At 42.2% G+C, this 23,043-nt stretch overlaps 1 protein-coding gene across 2 annotated transcripts in view; it reads right to left on the bottom strand.

Annotated features, from left to right (window-relative positions):
* Window positions 1-23,043, bottom strand: part of CDH8 (cadherin 8) — a 335,345-nt gene that overhangs the window by 109,016 nt on the left and 203,286 nt on the right. For both annotated transcript variants that reach the window (XM_080645709.1, XM_080645710.1), the window contains exon 7: window positions 20,220-20,473. In XM_080645709.1, the coding sequence (XP_080501835.1) occupies window positions 20,220-20,473 (254 nt within the window). The remainder of the gene's footprint in view (window positions 1-20,219; window positions 20,474-23,043) is intronic.

The following is a 23,043-nucleotide window of genomic DNA, read 5'->3' as shown; positions in this document are numbered from 1 at the left end:
CTGTTGTCTGTGCCTATGAATTCCCCCCCCCTTAATCCCTTAGGGGAAAGACATAACTTGGCAAGTGACACTAGGAAAAGATCCCCAAACTCTTTGTAGTGTTTGTCTGTACCAGTCTTCACCCCTTTCAACATACCTGCTACTATGAGTATCTCCACAGAGCACAGATTCCAAGTTGAGGAGATGACAGGCAATACTGGGTTTCCTAGTTCCCTTCTCCCTACTCCCAAAGAACCTTCTTAGCTCTTGGCTCTTGGTTCATCTTCCCTTCCTTAAGGATGTCCTTTCTATTGTTCTAGTGTTAAGCATTTGCCAGAGTTTTGAACTTTTAAGAGAAGGACAGAATGTTTGGTTTAGATATCATAATATCACATTAGATAGCATTTTGTACTATAGTTATTCAGTAATGAATCACTAGAATGTACACACATTTGTTGAGCATGGATTGTTATTATTTGTGAAACACAGTACAGAAGAAATACGAGGAAAAGGATTACATGGGATAGAAAAGGAGTAAAAAGGAAAAACTAATCATTATTTTGATTCCTAATGTATCTACTGAAAAGCTCAATGCCTTCTAATTTATATCTTACAAGTCATTGCATTTACAGCTCCTGTATTGACGTTTGCATTCTAATTTCTTAAAAATATGCATATCTTGGATTTGCCATTCCTTTGCAGAATTACTTAAGATGCATTAGAGAAAAGATCTTGTTTGGAGAAAAGCTGAATTCACCTTTGAGAGTGAGCTTCCTGCCACAGCAAGAAGAAACTTCTTATTAACACAGTGGGAAGTGGTGTGTGAAAAAATGGCTCCTTGGGTCATGCTAACATCAATGCTAATGATGGAAGTTTTGGAAATAGACATTCTTGGTCTAGCACAAAGGATATACTTTAGAAACTACATAGTCCTTGATAACTAATGTTCACAGAAGCCCTATTTCAACTTTCTCATTTTATTGCAACAAATATCCAGGTTTGCTTTAATACGACTGTTCCTCTTACCTTAAGTGGTATGTCTTAGAAGTAAATGCTGGAGACTCTGTGAAGTTAGGGCCACAGATGCAAGGAAATCCCCACCTAGATGCTTAGCCCCGTATGTGGAGGCTCCAATAGAACCTGCAGTACTCTGACCATGAACTCAAGCTGTTGTCACCAGCTTACTCATTGAGGGTAACTTGCAGAGACCAGAAGTACATTTAAGAATATGCCACTGGTACAGTGGTTGAGAATACATAAAAATGGACAATTGGATTTTGTTGTATTGGGCAATAGCACCCTATTCTGCATTGCTGCTGCTACTGTTGATAGTAATGGCAACTTTTTACCTGTTTAATAGGTGTCCTCAAATAACACAGCCCAACTATTTGTATTTCATATCAACATATGGCTCAAAATCTCACCCTCTGTGTTTATGACTTATATTTTGTTGTCAACATCCAAATGTGATAAATACATATATTCGTTCGTTCATTCGTTCGTTCATTCATTCATTCATTCATTCATTCAAATCATCTTCTACCTCTCCTCTTCCGAGTCTCACCCCCAACACTACATATGTACAGAGGACCTCTGATCCCTGCTCAATTACTCTTTCTTGGTTGAGATAAAGAACATCCATTTGTGACGATGTAAAGAATATTTTAAGAGTTCTCAGGACCAAGTTTCCGATGTCAAGGAGTCTCCTGTTTTCACTGCCAAAGTCTTCACTGGAAAACTATGTAAGTTAAGGTCTGGAGCAGACACAAGCAGCTCTACTGATTATCTTAACAATCAGATAAAAAACAAGACAGGGTTTTTAAAAAGTTATTCTGAACCATATCCTTGTCATGGTAATATTTGTGAAACATCTGATAATTTTTCCAGAGAATGATACTTCTTAACTTCTATTTAAACCATTTTATATGCCTCACTTTCCTCATCTAAAAAATTCTAAGAAAAATTAGATTGCCTTCCTTAGAAGGTTAAGGTGAATCCCATTTTAAATAAAACATTGAAAATTTCCCTACAATTTTTAAAGTAGCTTTACACAGGGTAATATTATTTTTTTTTTCTAAAGGAAACTCTGCTAAATAATCTAGGTAGTTTTTTAACAACAACAAAATAGTATTTGAATGATTTTGGTTGTGTTTGGTGTCCATGAGAAAAGAGACATGATATGGTACTTCAACTTGCTGTTTTCACCCAAAGGTAAGCTAATTCACCCAACAGAATCATGCTCAGGTACCTTTTACTTCTTAGAAATCTCAGATTATAAATCTGTCTGTTCCTATGAGGTCCCATTGTTTTAGTGTACAGTATGTTTTATAGTTTGTTCCACACAGACCTCAGAAAAATATCACAAAGCCACAGTTTCATACATAACATTCTGCAGACATGGAACCCAAAAACATTTGTTTAGAGTGATTCCCAAATAAAATTAGACTCATGATAAATTCTTCAATATTTACATAATACATTTGGAGAAATTCTATCTTTCCCGAGTCCTCAAAATAATAATTTGTAACCAATAATTCTAAATATAATATGATGAAAAAAATGAAATGCAGTTTTTTGTGAAAGGATTAAATTTAAAGATTAATTTTACTTAATAACAATTTTATTTTACTTTATTTTATTTTTAAAATTTTCTCTTTATTGTTGAAAGTATTATAGGTGTCTCCTTCTCACCCTCTTCCATTGACCCCCTCATCTACTCTCACCCCTTCACATGCCTTCCCAGCAGTATTGTCTGTCCATGGGCCATGCACACATGCATATAAATTCATTGGTTAATCTCTTACCGCCCCCTGCCCCTTCCATCTGAAATACAGCAATCTGTTGCATGCTTCAATGTCTCTGGATCTCTTTTGTTCATCAATTTATTTTGTTCATTAGATTCCACATATAAGTGAGATCATGTGATCCTTGTCTTCCGCTGACTGGCTTATTTCGCTTAGCTTAATACTCTCCAGGTCCCTCCATAATTTGAATGACTGTTCCTCTTGGTTAATTATGATGCTCAGTGTTTGAATAAAACCTGCTCTCTTGGACAGATGGATGTGACTTTCTCTGTAACGTGATCACAAGTTGCAATGGGCCAGGGTCTACAAACTGGGAAAGGGTGAGGGGTGGTCAGAAGTGGCACCAAGAAGATGTAGCATTTGTTTTGGGACAGGAAGAAAGAGTAGGATTTCTCCAGATGGATTATGTAGAGAAACAAATTCACAGAGCATTTGGGTATGATTAGAAAAGTATGCTAGTAAAATTAGGTGGGGTGATAGCTAAGATCTGACAGATGAGCATCCTATGATTTCTCTTTTCATCCTCTTTCCATTTCAGCTCTTCTCTCCTTCCTTCATTCACTCTTTGAGTATCTCCTATGTTAGGTGCCAAGACAAACATGGCCTTCCTGTCCTATCACTGAGTCTATTTGAGGAGAAAGACAATGAAAGTAAATAAGGCTTCCCAAAGCTTCCAGTGACGTATTAGTGATTAAAAAAAAAAGTCTGAGATGTACAAAATATTCCAATAAAAAGAAACAGCAAATATAAAAAAGAGTCTGAGTTAGAAAGGTGTTCAAGGCCCTTGAAGACCTTAACAAAGGAGAGGTGGTTGAAGTTCAAGATTCAACTGGGGAAGGGCACTAAGAAATACAGCACGAAGGACTTTTAGCACACTGCTGAGGAATGTAGCTTTTCCACTTACAGGAAGTGGAGAGCCACTTGAGGAAAATAGAGCAGGAAAGTGATATGACCCGAACGACAGCTGAATGCAACAGAACTTCCCGCCCTATATAAATATGCTCTGTGCTGATCAGTATGGTAACTGTTAGCTACATGTGGCTATTTTGCCCTTAAAAGCTGGTGTCATTGAGAAACTGAAATTTTTGTTTTAGCTGATTTAAATTAATTTGCTTTCCATTCAAAGAGCCCAATGTGGTTAGTGGCTACCATACTGGACGGCACAGATCTAAACTGAGTTAGAGATGACTTTGGCAGCTGTGTGTGTTAAAGGGTAGGAGACAAAAAAATGGGGCTACTGTAACTTAGAAAGCATAAAACCAAACAAAACAGGACACCAGATTATGCGGATGTGGGAGGGAAAGGAGATGGAGGAATCTTGGAGCAACACCCTGGTGAAAGGCTCACAGTATCTTCTGTTAACCTATATTGCTTTCCAATGAACACATGTCCTCTCTTTTCTCTCCTTAAAGCCATTTATGTTAATAATTTAATAAAATATAATACCAAACGGGTCACATAAAACAGGAGCAAAAAAATATGTTTTCCAGGAATACATGGCATCTGGAACTTGCAGTGGCTAAGTGGACTTGAGCTCTGTGTATGCTTTCCTATGTAGGAGATTAGGAGTTGTGAGGAAAGTCTTTTATACTGAAGATCCCATGATGACCTTGATCCTCACTGTTCACCTAGGATCACAGGAATCCCAACTAATTCCCATGAATTCCCATAAACCCATGGTGACCTAAGGATGTCAGCAGAAATCTAGGATGAAGAGAATCCTTTAAATCCCTAAACATCTTTGTGGAACTGTCAATCATATAGATGATGACTTCCGTTTACACACCCCCATTATATAGCAGTCTGGACCATAAGACCACATCCGGAACTGAGATTTAGTAATCTATTTAATGTATTTACTGTAACCTTCCTAATTTTCAGCCTCTCTGCTAAGCCTTGTATAGCAATTTCTCATTTAACCCTCCCTATCAATTACTTGAGGAGCCCAGATAAACTGTCCTGACTCTCAATGTCTGTGGTTGTAAAATGAGGAAAATATGCATTTTTTTCAGTCACAAAGTCTGTGAAATAAGTGTCAAATCCTGACCACGAAATCTAACACAGAATGAACTCTTATTAAATGCTGGCGAGCTATGAGGGTAGTGCTATTTGCTTATATGTTTTCTAATTTTGGTCTAAATAATTTACTATAGAGGGAAAAAATGTGTTTATGAAAAACATGCACACCCAAGGAATAAAAAAATTGCATGCCTATATTAAAGCAGGTTTTTTGATGATGTCGTAAAGTTATATATACTTTGACATTTTAATTGGACACTTAGGCTCATTAAGTACACACTAAAGACGCAGAGTCAGTGCTAGGAATTCATAGGTGAACAAGATCTGGCCTATTAACTCTTTAGGGCTGGAAATGCACTTATATTGAAATACAAAAATAGTTTACCTGTCTAATATACAATAGGATGAACATAAGCACACCATTCCAGTGTGCAAGGAAATGTAATTTTTTTCCAGGGAAACAAAAGCATTTTATTCCAAAAACACTCATAGCTGAACACAATGCCTGCTCACATGGGGTCTAACCTAGTCATGTACATTTAAGCAAGTGCAAAGCCCGATATTATGCACTTGGTATTTAATAAAGGTGAGCCAGACATGCTTCCTCTTTTGCCAAAACACAGAACCTCCACCTTCACTACACTCTGGGCCCTGCTCCCTCCCCAAACCTGTTCTGTCCGGTTTCAGACCCTTATCTTTGGAAGGATATTTGGGTCTTTTTGCTGTCCTTCGCACCGTTAAATATGTCTTCCATAACTTTGGTCCTTCTCAAGGACGTTTATAAATCTTATTCTCATTTACTGTGAAGCTACATACCCTAGCAGACATCCCGGGCTTGATTTGTGTCCTGAGGCCCATCTGAAAGGCATTTCAACCGGCCCTGTTCCACCCCCCCACCCACCCCCCAGCAAATGGACTTGAAGCTGAGAGGACGATGCTAGTAAACATTTGATAGATGGATGGAAATGGCATTTCTCCATATTTTTTAACATGCTCTCTTCTTAAAATATGCAATATTATGTTTTCCTTTATAACACGAAGTCAAATCTGATCGTCCTTTATCAAAAGCAAGGTTGTATAATACAGTGTGTCAAACCAGAATGTAGAAATAGAAGGGAAAATAAAGGGTTGGCCAGAATGACTCCCATAAATATTTGAACATCTGATAAGGATGTCAATCTCCCTTTGTTGGGATGCAAAAGAGGGGATTTATGTTGCTTTGTGAGTATAATAATGTTAGATAACACAGCTCAGCCTACGCAAGCATCTTTGTTTCTCTCAGAACACAAACACTATTAAGTTTTCCTTTAGGGAAGGGGCAGAGACTTCACCAAGCAATGCAAAAACAGCACAAAAAACCAGAAACTTTTCAACACCAGATCAGTACTTTTCCAAAATAGTTTTCTCTCTCAAGATTCTCAGGCTATGTTTGCCTCCCTAAATTACTTATTTTTAAATGTTTTATTAATCTATTTAGTTTGATAGTCTTTTTTTTAATTTTTATTGATTTCAGAGAGAAGGGGAGAGGGAGAGATAGAAACATCAATGATAAGAGAGAATCATTGATGAGAATCATTGATCTGCTGCCTCCTACACGCCCCCTACTGGGGATCGAGCCCGCAACCCAGGTATGTGCCCTTGACTAGAATCAAACTAGGACCCTTCATCCCACAGGCTGATGCTCTATCCTCTGAACCAAACCAGCTAGGGCCAGTTTGATAGTCTTTGATCATTACTAGCCAGGTCTGCCATGCCGCACAAATATCATTTCAGCGAAATCAATTAGCCACTTCAGTGTCTGCCTCTCCACTTGTAGGATAGATATGTGTTTGCCTACGGGAAGACACAGAGTGTGGTGGTAACATGTGGACTTGGGAGCTGGATGGCTAGCAGTGTGAATTCAGTCGGATTACTTCCCTGGCAAAGAGGTTCAGCGTGCTTAGTCATGATCGACAGGAGCTCGGCTGTGCAGACAGCTCTCCCTTCAAGGAGGATGTCAGAGCCGTGCGGGGAGCAGCCAGTCAGTAGACAGCCTCTAGCTATCGGCTCCCTGGAATCCGCCTCATTTACAGAGAGCATTCTCTCCAGGGGGACTCTGAAAATTATGCAAGCAGACAAATAAAGGCCCTGTCGTTTGGGCACGATGCAGGACCCCGCTGATCATCGATATTCACTCCAGAGAGACACACTGGGCCGGGCCAAGGTTTGGCTGGGACTGCATTTCAATTGGATGTCTCGCCCTGCCCATCGGCATCTGTCCCCCTCCAGTCACAGGTGCTGATCCCTGACAAACACCTTGTATTTCAGACCCATCTCCGGGGAAAACAACCTGTAGCACCGTTGTTTAACTGGAATAAGAATCCTCCGTGCAATTCACGAAGTTAATGTAATAATGTACAAAATGAGGTCTATGTGAAGGGCATGGTACTACAACAGCAAATAAACATGAGTAAAGAGCCACAGGCTACCTCTGGTTCCCTTCATTACATAGCTCCTCCCTATGACAGACCGCAGGCGAGTTTGCTGAACATTCTCCAGCAAGTCTATTCCAAGTGGAATTCTAGGTCAGGCCCCCGCATGCTCTCAGAGAGAGGAAGGCTGCGGGACCTGGAGAATTTGCCCACACACTGAAATGCAGAGACCAGAGTCTGGCTAAGGCAGTCACCAGCCTCCAGTCGAGGACACTTGTGCTGTGTCATCACTGAGGTCTAGAAAAATAGGGTTTTATAATAAAGTCACGCAAGAAACAAAGTAATTCCTCACTCCACGCAGGGGAGCAGGATGTCCGGTTACAGTCTGTGGGTAGTTACGGGGATTTCCCCAAAGCTACACACTAACTAAAGGCAGGTTTTTCTGGCAACACTCAACACGCATGCACACTGTCATGGGCCCCAGGAGGACGGAGGTCCCAAGGCTCTAAGGTGAGAGTGGGAAAGGTCAAGACGCAGCACCTACAGCAGAATTCTAAGAACTGCTTTGACTGTTACAGGTTTAAACTATATATATATATATATATGTGTGTGTGTGTGTGTATATATATATATATATATACACACACACACACACATATATATATATGTATGTGTATATATATATGTATATATGCTGTATACACACATGTATATGTATATATGTATATACATGTGTGTATACATATAAGTATACATGTATATTTGTGGTCTGGGCCCTAGTATGGAGGTCTGGGCCCCAGATGGAGTTTTGGACCCTGGATAGAGGACTGGATTCTGAATTGGAGGTCTGGGCCCCAGGATGGAGGTCTGGGTACAGGAAGGTGGTCTGCGTACGGGAAGGAGGTCTGGGCCCTAAAGGGTGATCTGGATCCTGGGATGGAGGTCTGGACCACAATATGGATGTCTGGGCCCTGGATAGAGGACTAGATTCTGAGTTGGAGGTCTGGGCCCTGGGATGGAGTTCTGGACCCCAGATGGAGGTCTGGGCCCTGGATGGAGGTCTGGGACCCAGATGTAGTAAGTGTGAGCCCTGGATGAAGGTCTGGGCCCTGGGATGGAGTTCTGGACCCCGGAAGGAGATCTGGGCCCCGGGAAGGAGGTCTGGGCCCCGTGAAGGAGGTCTGGGTCCAGGAAGGAGATCTGGGTCCGGGATGGAGCTCTGGGACCCAGATGTAGTAAGTGTGAGCCCTGGATGGAGGTCTGGGCCCTGGGATGGATGTCTGGGCCCCGGAAAGGAGGTCTGAGCCCCGGATGAAGGACTGGATTCTGGGTTGGAGGTCTGGGCCCTGGGATGGAGGTTTCAGGTTTAAAATGTTTTTAATATCTTATGTTTAGTGAGTTTCTGAGACAGAATAAGATCCCCAATTATGTGAGGGCCAACGACTCAAATTTCTGATAAAAATACAAACTCCTAACAGTCTAGTGTAGAAGTTGGCAAGTAATTATTTCAGACTTTGCAGAGCATACTCTCTATGTCATAACTGTTCATCTCCACAGTTGTCAGGCATAAAATCAAGAGGGTGCCTGTGTTCCAATAAAACTTTATTTAAAAATGTGGTTGATCAGCCCTGGCCAGTTTTTCCAGCGGTTAGAGCATTGGCCCATGGGCCGAAAGGGTCAAGGTTCAATGCCTGGTCAAGGGCACATTCCTCGGTTGCAGGTTTGATCCCCAGTCCTGGTTGGGGCACATCCAAGAGGCAACCAGTTGATGTGTCTCTCTCACATTGATGTCTCTCCCTCTCGCTCCCTCCTTCCTCCCTTCTACACTCTCTCTAAAAATCAATGGGTAAAACATCCCTCGGTAAGGATTAAAAACAATGTGGTAGGTCAGATTCGGCACACAGGCAATAGTCAGCTGAGCCCTGGCCTACTATAATAAAGTCAAAGTTTTCACTAAAGCCCTAGGTCTTCCCTTATGTAGGTCCTATGGGAAGGAAAAAGTGTGTGTGTGTGGCTCACAGAATATTATAAAGATGCATAAGTGATGACACATATTCAAATCAGAATCATGATAACTGCAATGCTCAATGCATTAGAATCTGGAACACAGACCAGTTCAGGAGCCTGAGCGACCCTCCTTCTATCCTGTACTTCAGATGCTCTGCAAAACGGCACCCAGTCAATGATTAACCGTGCTGCTTACATTCTCTTCTTAAAGGGCACCATGCACCTTCCCAGGAGGTCCTACTGCAAAGAAACTTGAGTTGCAATGGATCTGGCCACCCGTGTCTGCAGTCCCTGCAGAGTCCCTTAGGATGCAGTTAGGGAGATATTCCTCTTGAGAGAGGCAGTGTGTATCCATTTTTCAAATTTAACAGGCATAAATGCACCTTTATATTATAACAAATGCTTTGCTAAACATTGGCTCGCAGCTTCTATATGGAAAATTTATAGGGAGATACAATTTTGAGCAAGTGAAGAAGCTATTTAGAAATAAACCCCTTCGTTATGAATCAGTTATTATATTTCACTGAACTCCAACTGTTTCTTTCTCCCTGGTTAATTTCATTCTAGCCTGTGTTATTATGCCTAAAGAAACCATTGTAACATTTTCTCGCATGCGCTTTGAGCATCAAAAATCCCATCTACCAGTTTTCAGCTTTTTGCCTCTAATTGCTCGACTGGTTGCTGTAACTGCTTTAATAAATAATATTATTTGAGTTCTGCTGGTCCCAGAATTCAAAGGTCCCTGCATCACACATTATTATTCCTCTGAGGAGAAAAAGGAGACTTTTTCTACCCAAAACACTTCTTTATAGTGAGAGGGAATTTAAAAAAAGGGGGGGGTGGTTATAAACACAAAGCCCATCCTCCACATGAATACTAGGTCCTCTATGTGACATGTTTTCACTTTAAGATAACTGGATAGCTATACTTGCTTCCATTGAAATTCATTAAGAAACTATGCCCGGCTGGCGTGGTTCAGTGGTTGAGCATTGACCTATGAACCAGGAGGTCATGGTTCGATTCTGGTTGGGGCGCATGCTAGGGTTGTGGGCTCGATCCCCACAAGGGGGCAGCCCATCAATGATTCTCTCTCATCATTGATATTTTTTTCTCTCTCTCAATAAACATATATTTTTTTAAAAGAAACTAGGAAATCTCTTCCTCCATTAGACCCTAAAGCTCTAGAATCTAGTTTTATTCATCATTTTCAGACGGCATGTATTAAAGTCTAGTTTTATAAAATGGGAAGGGCTTGGGCTTTCCATGACTATTCAGCCAGCCTCCGTAGTAGAGAATAAGGTCCCTGAGGGCAGAGGCTCTGTCTTTATAGAAATCCCCTGGGGAAATGTGGGCTCGACTGATACTACTTATTCAACTAAATAAAGGAATTAAAATTATATATATACCCATATATGGTGAATGAATAAAGAGACAGATATGCGAGTAAATGGATAAATTGATAAATTAATTAATTAATTAATTAATGATAGCTGAATTAGCAGGTATAGTGAGTTTTTCAAAACAATTACTTGGAAGAGTTGGTAATTCTGAATTGGGAGCCAATCAAACTTTTATCTGGCTAACAGTGTGCAGGAACTATATGACCAACTTTTAATTGTTTTTTTTTTTTATAAATATGGGACATTTTATTTATTTATATATATTTTAAATATATTTTTTTGCTTTTTTACAGAGAGGAAGGGAGATGGAGAGAGAGTTAGAAACATCGATGAGAGAGAAACATCAATCAGCTGCCTCCTGCACACTCCCTACTGGGGATGTGCCCACAACCAAGGTACATGCCCTTGACCGGAATCGAACCAGGGACCCTTGAGTCCGCAGGCCGACGCTCTATCCACTGAGCCAAACCGGTTAGGGCAACATTTAATTGTTTTAAACAGGCTTGCTCCTCGTACTCAACCCTTCTACATTGTTGGTGGGAGTGCAAAGTGGTATAGTTGCTATAAAAAAAGATCAGAAATTCCTAAAAAAATAATAGAACTCCCTATGATCCAGCAATCCTAAATAATTGTATCCAAAAGAATTCAAGTTGAGATCCTGAAGAGATATTAGTTTCCATGCTAATGACAGCACTATTTCTAATAGCCAAGATGCGTGAACAACCTAAATGCCCATCAACATGAATGGATGAAGAATATGTGCTGTATAGATAAAACAATATTATTCAGCTTTAGAAAAAGAAAATTCTATAGTATGTGACAACAGAGATGAACCCGGAGGATACTGTGCTAAGTAAAAGAAGCCAGTCACAAAAAGACAAATCCTAATTTCGTGCACTTGGTGGTGGGGGAAGGGGGTCCCTCAGCCCAACCTGTGCCCTCTGGCAGTCGGACATCCCTCTAGCAATCTGGGATCCCTCGCTCCTTACACTCGGCTCGCTGCTCCTTAGCCCTGCCGCAGAGGCGGGAGAGGCTCCTGCCACCACCACTGCGCTTGCCAGCTGAGAGCTCTGCTTCTGACTGAGCGGCGCTCCCCCTGTGGGAGTGCACTGACCACCAGGGGCAGCTCCTGCATTGAGCATCTGCCCCTGGTGCTCAGTGCGCATCATAGCAACCAGTTGTTCCAGTTGTTCTGCCGGAATGGTCACTTAGGCTTTTATTATATAGATAGAATAGCATGGCGGATGCCAGGGGCGGGGGGGGGCAGAATGGGCAGTTGCTAATCGGTGGCTATGAAGTTTCAGTTATGTAAGGTGAGTCTGCTCTGGAGCTGTGCCATGCACCACTGTGTCTGTGGCTAACCATACCGTGTTGTGCACTGAACATGATATTGACCCGCTTAACTGATTTCTAAGTGTTCTCGTCACACAAAGGAAACAACGAGGTCCTTACCAAAACTGGGAGATATTGTAAAATGGAGGAGAGAGCCAATCAATACACTGTCTGCCTTCCCAATGAATGCCAGGTTCTCCACAGCGTAAAATACTTCCACATTGGCATCGTTCTTTAGCAGGCTTGAAGGAGTGTTTTCAGGAAGAGAGCTCATTAACGGCAAGCCTGGTGACTGAGGTAAACTATTAAAAGGCCATAATGCAGGTGGGGGTGGGGGATGGGGAAGCAAGGCTCTTGTGTTAAGTGGGCACTTCAATTCAAGAAAGGAATTAGGACAACAGAGCGCTGTGGCCACCACGATCATGTGTCCGCCTACGCCGCCTGCCGAATGGCCATCATTCCCACTTTTAATTTAAGCAGCTCACGGAGATACTCAAGGTGAATGCCCTGAAAGAAATACAAAGCAAGTATCTGCAGAACAGTCTCATGCCAGCTCAACGCCATGGTAACACCAAATACACACTTGAAAGAAGTGTATTGAGAGGAAAATGAGCCATAGCAGGTTTGTATGAAAGCGTTGACTTAGAGTCAGTCAATGCCTACACTGTGCTAGCAGGTTTACTTCCAATATAAACAATCTGATGCCTATAATACTGTTTCAGAGTGTCTGCTACAAAGTATGGGCTCAGTAAACAGCAGCTGCCATCATCCTACATCTCATGCAAGCGGCCAGGACCCAGGAAGACATGCACAGACATAGTGGTTTCAATGGTAAAGGGATTTGGTTCTGAACCCTGGTCCCACACCCTCTGCTATAGCACCACACACAGGAAATGTATCCTTCTAGGCTTCCTCCTTCATTAAATTGGAATCATATCATAACATCTTTTGTAAGAAATAATCCTATATAATAAAAGGCTAATATGCAAATCAACTGAATGGCGGAACGACTGGTGGCTATGACATGCACTGACCACCAGGGGGCAGATGCTGAATGCAGGAGCTGCCCCTGGTGGTCAGTGCACTCCCACAGTGGGAGCGCCACTCAGCCAGAAGCTGGGCTCAGGGCTGGCGAGCACAGCGGCAGTGGCAGGAGCCTCTCCCGCTTCCTCTGTAATGCTAAGGATGTCCGACTGATAGCTTAGGCCCGCTCCTTGTGGGCAGCAGGCCTAAGCTGTCAGTCAGACATCCCCTGAGGGCTCCTGGACTATGAGAAGGTGCAGGCCGGGCTGAGGGGACCCCCGAGCGCACGAGTTTCGTGCACCAGACCTCTAGTATATAATAGAAATGTTTGTCTGATGCATTAAATAACAATAACATTGTTTCTCCTTTTGACTTTCCTGTTCACGATGCAGTTCACAGTCAAGAATAACAAACCTATACTGAGGGACCAGAAGGATGAGCAAAGAACTTTCCACTTATACACTGATTCATTCTGCAGACCTGGTGTACTTTCCTTCTTTCTAGGAATGCATCCTGGATTGAATGAGGCCATTTAGAGAATGAATAATTTATTCTTTCAATTAGAAGTGGTTCCTGGGAAGCCATCCCAACATGCAGAGATACGGCTGGAGTCACAGAGATCGCAGGGAACGGGAGTATGGCAGAGGGACTGAAGTCAGGCACTGTGGTGTCAGAAAAACACAGCTATGCATCACAGGTATGCATTGGCACTTGGCTCTTAAATCTTTTTTGTTGTTGTTGTTAAATTAGTCCTCATCTGAGGACATTTTTTCCATTGATTTTTAGAGAGAGTGGAAGGGAGGGGGAGAGATAGAGAGAGAAACATGGATGTGAGAGAGACGTATCAATTGGTTGCCTCTCACATGGGATCTGACTGGGGTCAGGGATCAAGCCTGCAACCAAGGTGCATGCCCTTGACCAGAATTAATCCCGGATCCTTCAGTTCTTGGGCCGACACTCTATCCACTGATCAGCTAGGGCAAGTGAATCTTTTTATCCTCAGTTTCTTCATCTGTTAAATGAGGATAATGAGCATACATGTCATTTCACAGAGGTATTAGGGAATAAAATGAGTATATTCAGCATCTCCCAGCCACATATTAATAAGCACTCACTAGTGATAATATTCACAGCAGTAGCAGGGGCAAATGAGATTAAATGAGGTTAGACTATTTAGCCTATAACTATTAAAAAACAACAACAGGTAATTCTGTGTCTATTAAGCAACCTTTAGTAGAAGAATCTCTGTTACAATAAGTACTAGGTTTTCAATCTGCATTTACGATATGACATTGATGGTGTCTTTATTAACTGGTAATACTAATTGCTACCATCTATTTCATTGAATGGCTTCACTTAATTATCTCAGTAACCCTGTGAGAAAGATGATATTATTCCAATACACAGATGAAGAAACTGAGTCTCAGAGAATTCCAGAGACCAGCTGACCAACAGGGAAGAATCAGTGATAGGATTTAAACCTCAGTCTCAGTTCAAAATAGGTAATCTTTCAAATAGTTTACAGAACTTCATGCTATATTACTGGGAAGCATCTGGTATTGAATAAAGTAGCAAATGTTTAATTAATGTTCCAAGCAGGGAGATGGGAAGACCATGGATTTGGCTATTTTCCCCTGGAAGAGAGTATACGGACACAGACATAGATACAGATACAGATATAGATGTAGGTATCAATATAGATACAGGTATAGATATAGAAAGATAGAGATGTAGATGTAGATACAGATAAATAGACATAGGTATAGATATAGATAGAGATAGGTATATAAAGAGATAGGTATATATAGAGAGGTATATATAGAGATAGCTATATATAGAGATAGCTATATATAGATAGAGATAGGTATATATAGAGATAGGTAGATATAGATATACATATAGAAATAGATATAGATATATAAATGTAGATAGAGACATAGATGTGGATATAGCTATAGATAGATATAGGTATATACACTGAGTGGCCAGATTATAATGATCTCTGAACGCATAATAATCTGGCCACTCAGTGTATAGCCTATATAATAAAAGGCTAATATGCAAATTGTCCCCTAGACAAGGAGTTAGACCAGTAGGCAGGCCAGCCAACCGCCCATGTCCCCTCCCCCTGGCCAGGCTGGCTGGACCCCACCCATGCACGAATTCATGCCCCGGGCCTCTCTCTCTCTCTCTCTCTCTCTCTCTCTCTCTCTCTCTCTCTCTCACACACACACACACACACACACACACACACACACACACACACACACAATGAGTGGCCAGATCATTATGCATTCAGGGATCATAATAATCTGGCCATTCAGTGTATATGTATATATTCTATCTAATAAAAGAGCAATATGCATATTGACCGTACCTCTGCTACACCCATAAGCCACACCCACCAGCCATGCCCACCAGCCAATCAGGAGCGAATATGCAAATAAACGCAACCAAGATGGCTATGGCCACAGAGAGAGCAGGAGGGAGGCTTGGGTTTCCCCGGCAATGGAAGAAGCCAAGCTTTCCGCCTGCCCTTGCTGGACCAGGCCTCCACTCCAGGCTACAAAGTTTCAATTATAGAAGATAAATAAATCCAAACAGAAATGGCAGCAGCCACTGAGCTGGAGAGAGCAGGAGGCTAGGGTTGCCCGAGTGATGGAGGAAGCCAAGCTTCTGCAGCCCTGGCCTGCCTTGGCCTCCACTCAAGGCTTCAAAGTTTCAATTATAGAAGATACATAAATCCCATCAGAAATGGCTGCCGCCCTGGAGCAAGCAGAAGGCTTGGCTCCGCTCCAGGCTACAAAGTTTCATTTATAGAAGATAAATAAATCCCAGATACCAGGGCCTCCGCTTGAGTTGCCTGGGGGTGTGGCCGGCCTGCAAACCACCACAGGCTCCTTGCCTAGGCCACCACACGCCCCAAGGGAACCCCTATCCTGATCCGGGACACCCTTCAGGGCAAACCAGCCAGCCCCCACCCATGCACCAGGCTTCTAGCCTATCTAATAAAAGAATAGTATGCAAATTGACCGTCACTCCAACACACAAGATGTCTGCCCCCATGTGGTCAAAGATGACTGCCCCCATGTGGACACAAGATGGCCACCACAAGATGGCCAGCAGGGGAGGGCATTTGGGAGGGACCAGGCCTGCAAGGGAGGGCAGTTGTGGGTGATCAGGCCAGCAGGGGAGGGCATTTGGGAGGGACCAGGCCTGCAAGGGAGGGAAGTTGTGGTCGATCAGGCCAGCAGGGGAGGGCAGTTGGGAGGGACCAGGCCTGCAATGGAGGGCAGATGTGGGTGATCAGGCCAGCAGGGGAGGGCAGTTAGGGGTGACCAGGCTGGCAGAGGAGGGAAGTTGGGGGTGACCAGGCCTGCAGGGAAGGGCAGTTGGGGGGGGACCCAGGCCTGCAGGAAAGGGTAGTTGGGGGGGGGGGACCAGGCCTGCAGGGGAGGGCAGTTAAGGGCAAACAGGCTGGCAGGGGAGCAGTTAGGTATCAATCAGGCTGGCAGGGGAGTGGTTAGGGGGTGATCAGGCTGGCAGGCAGAAGCGGTTAGGGGCAATCAGGAAGGCAGGCAGGTGAGCAGTTGGGAGCCAGCAGTCCTGGATTGTGAGAGGGATATCCAACTGCCCGTTTAGGCTCGATCCTACCAGGAATGGGCCTAAACGAGCAGTCAGACATCCCTTGAGGGGTCCCAGATTGGAGAGCGTGCAGGCTGGGCTGAGGGACACCCCCGCCCCCCGTGCACAAATTTCGTGCACCGGGCCTCTAGTATATATATGTGTGTGTGTGTGTATATATACATATATATATACACATATAAATGTATAGGTTTAAGTATAAGAATTTCAAAATACATAATATTATCTGCTTGATAATGTGCTTGAAAAAAAGTTACTGAGTCTTTGGACAGAGAGTCGACCAACCAATAAATGACTGCATGTTTTTACACGGCAGATGACACAATAAATGCCTATTTCTTGCCAGATGGCCACGTAAACATTCCCCCAAAAGATGCATACATTCTTGTCAGTATATAAAATGCAACAGTCCTAAAGAGACAGTAATGCTTTGCTCTTTGTTACTCAGTAATTCCCTGAATACCCACGTCCTCTAGTTCTGTTTTAAAAGGTTAAATGCTCTGAATCTGTCTGCCAGGCTCATAAGGAGCTATGCAGTGCTCCGGCTCACCAGGAAATTTAATTTTCTACTCAAATCAACTGATTGTGCATTAGGGGGGGAAAAAAAAGCTTCTCTCCATGACTCAGATGGTGGGGGTTGGGGTGCAACTACAAAAATGCAGACCAGATGCTGAAAAATGCAGCTGGTGATTCCATATCCAATCAGAACTGTGTGGGGCTCGCCTTGTGAAGAACACATCCCAGCCCTGTTGTAAATGCTCTGACACAGCATCCACCCTTCTTTGGGAAAGACCATAGATGTCAGAAACCAGCACCTGCCTGACATTTATCAGAAGTATAGATTCGTCTGTGTCATCAAATGGTACTTTATCTGTTCATCTCTTCCTGGTAACACAACCCCAAATTCCCTTTGATTTGTTCCAAAACAAAATACTCTCAAGTTGGGCAACTGTTACTAAGCAGTTTCATGCCTTCTCTATGCCTGCCATTCATACCAGTGACAATAATAAAAATAACAACAAAACCCAGCCCACGTGTCTCAGTGGTTGAGTGTCTACCTGTGAAACAGAAGGTCACAGTTTGATTCCCAGTCAGGGCACACACCCGGGTTGCGGGCTCAATCCCCAGTGTGGGGCGTGCAGGAGGCAGCCGATCCAGGATTCTCTCTCATTACTGATGTTTCTATCTCATCCTCTCCCTTCCTCTCTGAAATCAATAAAATGATATTTAAAAAATAACAATCAACTACAATGATAATCATCACTCGATTCCCTATGAACTGGAATTGTTACCAGTGACTGTCCATTTGAACATCAGTAAAGGGATAGGTTATAAAATGTGCAAAAACCTGTGGGGTGACGATGAACCTGGATTTGTACCCAGATCTGCCGATTGGAGCTAACTGTCACTATGGTATGAAACGTCCCTCCAACCCCATCGCTAGCTGATTAAGAACACGCCTCAGCGCAGGAAGTCAGTTCCTGCTGGGACCACGGATTTCATGTTTGGAGTTGATTGCCCTGATATTTGAACTCCCCGCGTCCCAGAAGGGCCCTTGGCTTGGCATACTCCCGAGCCCCCGGTGTGTTCCCTGCTAACAAGAGTAAAATCTTGTCAAATCAAGTGCCAAACAGGCCCCATGACAGGCCTCTCAGTTGGACCAATCTTGCTTATTTCCTTCACATGCTGTCACTTACACTTGGAGATGTGCAGAGAGTGGCCATTCCTCCTTTCTGTGTTGTATTTTCTTTTTTTTTTTTTTTCAGAGGAAATGGAATGACATGAAAATGGGGAAGATTCATTCATTCAAAAAAATATCACTGCCCCTAATTTATAACAGGAATATATATATATATATATATATATATATATATATATATATGTATGTATGTATATTGATTTCAGAGAGGGAGGGGAAGGGGTGAGAAAGGTAGAAACATCAATGATGAGAGAGAATCATTGCATTGGTCGGCTGCCTCCTGCACACCCCCAACTGGGAATGGGGCCCTTGACTGGAATCGAACCCATGACCCTTCAGTCCGCAGGCCGATGCTCTATCCACCAAGCAAACTAGCTAGGGCTATAACAGGATTTCAAGATGAAGTCATTTCACAACTTAGTCAGAAAATGTATATCTATAGTAATGTATTTTTCTGGATACCTCCTGCTGATGTATTCAACACTTGGCCTTTTGAGAGATACAAGTCTCTTAGCCAAATGCAGGGCATTCTGTATGTCTACAGCTTGGTGAATTCCTTTAGAACTGAGAATGGACAACTGACCATTCCTCAGATCCCCAGGTGGGGTATTACCTTCTTAGAGTTTGGGCTCTTTTGAAGAAAACATTTTTTTTTGGTAACCTTATGAGATACACTCTATATTATCCTGAATTTAGAAGTGGTTTGTGTTGAAAATATTTTTTCTGGATCCGAAAAAAATAATTATTTTGTGCCCAAACTCAAATTATTTGGGGCACTGACTGGCTATTCTGCTGGGTTTCCCCTCCAACCTCATCATTTCAGCACCCTTGTGAGGGATGAGAATGTAATACATAAATTAACTTGTCTAGAATTTCTCTGAATAAAGAAATTAGAAGGACATGAATGCCCGTAACCCAAGTGAACGCGTTGGGTATGAGCTGACATCGAACTTACAGAGTAACTGGACAGTTCTCTAAAACTGTATTCCTCCATTAAGTTTTCTGTCTCTTTTTTACAGCAAACATTTCTAAGACAATATTTGAAATCCACACTCAAACACATCATTAGCCAACACTTCACCCTTGGAGGCCCGTGTACAAGTTATAGATTTGCAGTGTGCTTTTGGGGGAAAAAAGCTATTTAGCTTGAGCACTGTACTGTCATTGGGGTGACTGGCAAAAGAGAAAAGTTGTACGCAGTTCAACAGAAAAAAATAGGTTTGAGACTCATTTGTGAAAAAAAAAAAAGGCAGAAAAACTTTAACAAAGGATCGTTTCACATCTCAGGAAAGAATTCTGAGCAGGGAAAGTATAAACAAAAGGTATTTTTGAAATGGCAGAGAAAGATTTTATCTAAAAGTCTCCAATCCAGATATGCTGACCAACCAGAAATGCCATATAATTGCAAAGCCAAACATCAAATACAGAAATAACATAGGGGCCTCTTCATATGTTGAGACAGTGGTCTCATGCCTCTAAACTCTCATATATAATTTACTGTAACTGTCCAAGGAGAGAGAAGAAAACCCAGCAACGCTAGAAAAAAAAAAAAGGAAATGTATAAACAAACAAAAACAAAATAATATAAAAGATCCACCCAAATGCGCCGCAAAACAGATGCAATTTTGCATTCTCATTGAGCTCTCTGAACGCGGGAAGAGTTGTGTTCACCCTGATATCCCTCGCTTTGGGCATTGTATGTAGCTCTGGGTTGATGTGTGTGCATGTACACATGTATGCATGCACCCACGTTCACACGCATATGCACACACGATATGCATTGACCAAAATTCTTTGGTCATGTGAGGTTAGTCTCTAAGGCAACCACGTAGGATGCGTACATAATTGCATTTTATACTAATGTGTTTGTCACCTGATAGAGCCAGTAAGAGAAATATACCTTATAGGACTGGAGGTGATATCAGGGTCACGTGCGGTCACTTGCCCAATCACGGAGTTCAGAGCAGCATTTTCATGAACTTCGAGGAGGTAAGTGGGTGAAGAGAAGACAGGAGGCTCATCAGCATCCTCAACGACAATTTTGACCGTGGCCGTGTCTTTAAAGGGCCCCCTCCCACTGAAACGTGGGTCCACGTGGACATTGGCTGCCTCCACCTTCAGCGTATAGGATTTTTTGGTCTCAAAGTCCAGAGGCTGTTAAGAAATGACAAAGACGAATGTTGCTCACTAATGACCACAGCAGCAAGAACAAATGAGTGTAATGCTGATGGATGATCGTTATGTGCCTGGAAGCCCATTTGTGAGCCTTAATGGGATCCCTCTCCATTCCCCCAGATCCAACCTGTAAATTGTACAGGCATTTATGGATGTCTGTGTATTATACAAGCTCGGTGAATCTAACCTCCTATTGTTGTGTTTTTTGTTTTGCTCATTTCACTTGGAAATTCACAAAATATTCACAGTCATGAATTGTGCCATCAAAATTTCACTTCAGAGTCATAATAAAATTTTACTAGTGATACCATGACCTGCATACCAATCAGCCAGTTAATTGAGCCTCTGCTGGGAGGAGATAAGGCAGCATCAAACACCATCTCGATCTGGGAAGAATATTTTAGCATTTCTGCAACAGCGTGTGAAATGTGAAGAACGAGAAATAATCATTGTTTAGGGCAAGGAGACATTATAAAGCATAATTTAGCACTAATCTCAACAAAGAGTGCTTTCTTATTTCACTTGCAAAGCATTGCTGCTTGACTGATCATGTGGCTACAAATGAGATTTATCATTTATTTTTTATTTTTTAAATATATTTTTATTGGTTTCAGAGAGGAAGGGAGAGGGAGAGAGAGAGAGAGAGAGAGAGAGAGAGAGAGAGAGAGAGAGAGAGAGAGAGAGAGAGAGAGAGATAGAAACATCAATGATGAGAAAGAATCATTGATTGGCTACCTTCTGCACTCCCCCCCCCCCCCAATGCCACTCCCAACTGGAAATCGAGCCCACAATCCAGGCATACCCTGACTGGAATTGAACTGTTACCTCAACCCAAACATGACTGGGAATCGAACCATGACCTCCTGGTTCATAGGTCAACGCTCAACCACTGAGCCATGCAGGCCTGCAAGCTTTACTTTTTTGGGGGGTATTCTTAGAAGGTCTCCATGATGAGTTCTGTGCTATGAAGCAGGTGGGCATGTAAAGAAATACACATGCAGACACATATGTACTTGTGTTTATATTTAGAAGAAGGAAAGATGAGTAGCTATAGCTCCCTAGGTCTCAACCAACCACTAAAAGCAAATTGAAATGACCTCATTGCACCATTACTGACAATATTTTTGACATATTAATAACTCATTCCTTAAAAGCCCCAGAGACTGTGGCTAATGACCTAGGTAAATATAGCTGGGTGAAAGAACAGAATCCCTTTAAATAACCAGAGGGCATCTGCTTCGCAACCCTATGGTCCAATTCCCGGCAACGCAGAACACTTCAGACTTCAAGAAAGTACATCTGTCAAGGTTCAAAGACACAATTTAGGTTTCTTTGCAATTTCCTCTAAGAAACAGAACTTTCCATCTGCAATGCAGATTTTTTTTTTAAAAAAAGAAGAAGCTGTAACACAAGCCAGCATTCATGAACTTTTTCAGAACTCCTGTATAAGTTTAGATATCATTTCAAATTTTGTATTGATTTTTATAGTTGAATTCAGTTCTAATGGGACTTGACTTTTTCTGAAATATTTTCTAGGAAACAAGGCAGATGCTCACTTCCCTGTCTATTTTGAAATTACTAGGTGCATGTACCTGTGAGTAGATGACTCAACATCAGCATTTTGCCAACCATCCCTACTGTAACACATTTGCAATTTCAACTTCTTCAGAAACACTGGTAAGTGTGGCAGATTATGTTCGGTTTAATTCTCAGCTCAATATAGTGACAGTGTCCCCCAAAATCCTGGTGTCTTTAGGGTTTTATCTGACAAAAAAGAGGTCCCATGAATTGTGAAAATATGACCCCCTACACAATGTTCTCTAGAGTAAAATACATGTGTTTTCTTGGTGTTAAAATGTGTAGTATATGCTTCTAAGTTTATGAATAATTGTGAATAAAAATACAGCCAATGGCTAATTGCTTCAGCTTATAAAAGCACCTTATGGCAACAACAGATAGCAGTTAGTAATAACAATAAAAATGACATTAGGAATCATTAGCCAAGGAAAATGTGGCTTTGGGTTATTCAATAATTGACTCAAGCATAATTATACTGTGCTCTATTTTTAAATACTTTGCAATGCTTAAAACTAAACTCAAGCCATGTATAAAGGTAGGGTTGCTCAAAAGACAGTTGAAATAAATGCACCATTTTTCTCAAAATTGGTCTTAAATTGTATTTTGTATACAAAGGTGAATCCAGAACATGTCACTATCTCTTCAACGGGGGATTTTAAGAGCATGATCAGTGGATGGCAGATCCCTGTGCAATATAACATAGAATTACAGAGTACATTTGGAGCTATTTCAGTGTAATACTGATCAGGACAGAGGGAAAAATTATGGACTCCCAATGGTGTGGTTCACCATCTATCTTCTTATTCATGAACAAGCAAAACTATTTAAAAACTAGAGGCCCGGTGCACAAAATTCATGCACAGAGTGGGGGTCCCCTCAGCCTGGCCTGCACTCTCTGGAAATCAGGGACCCCTCTCGTAATCTGGGACTGCTGGCTCCTAACCGCTGGCCTGCCTGCCTGCCTGATCGCC

This window comes from Plecotus auritus (genome assembly GCF_963455305.1).
Source record: "Plecotus auritus genome assembly, chromosome: 10".
Classification (NCBI taxonomy): domain Eukaryota; kingdom Metazoa; phylum Chordata; class Mammalia; order Chiroptera; family Vespertilionidae; genus Plecotus; species Plecotus auritus.
The sequence above is the reverse complement of the archived record's forward strand: the minus strand, read 5'-3'. Positions and strand labels throughout refer to the sequence as shown.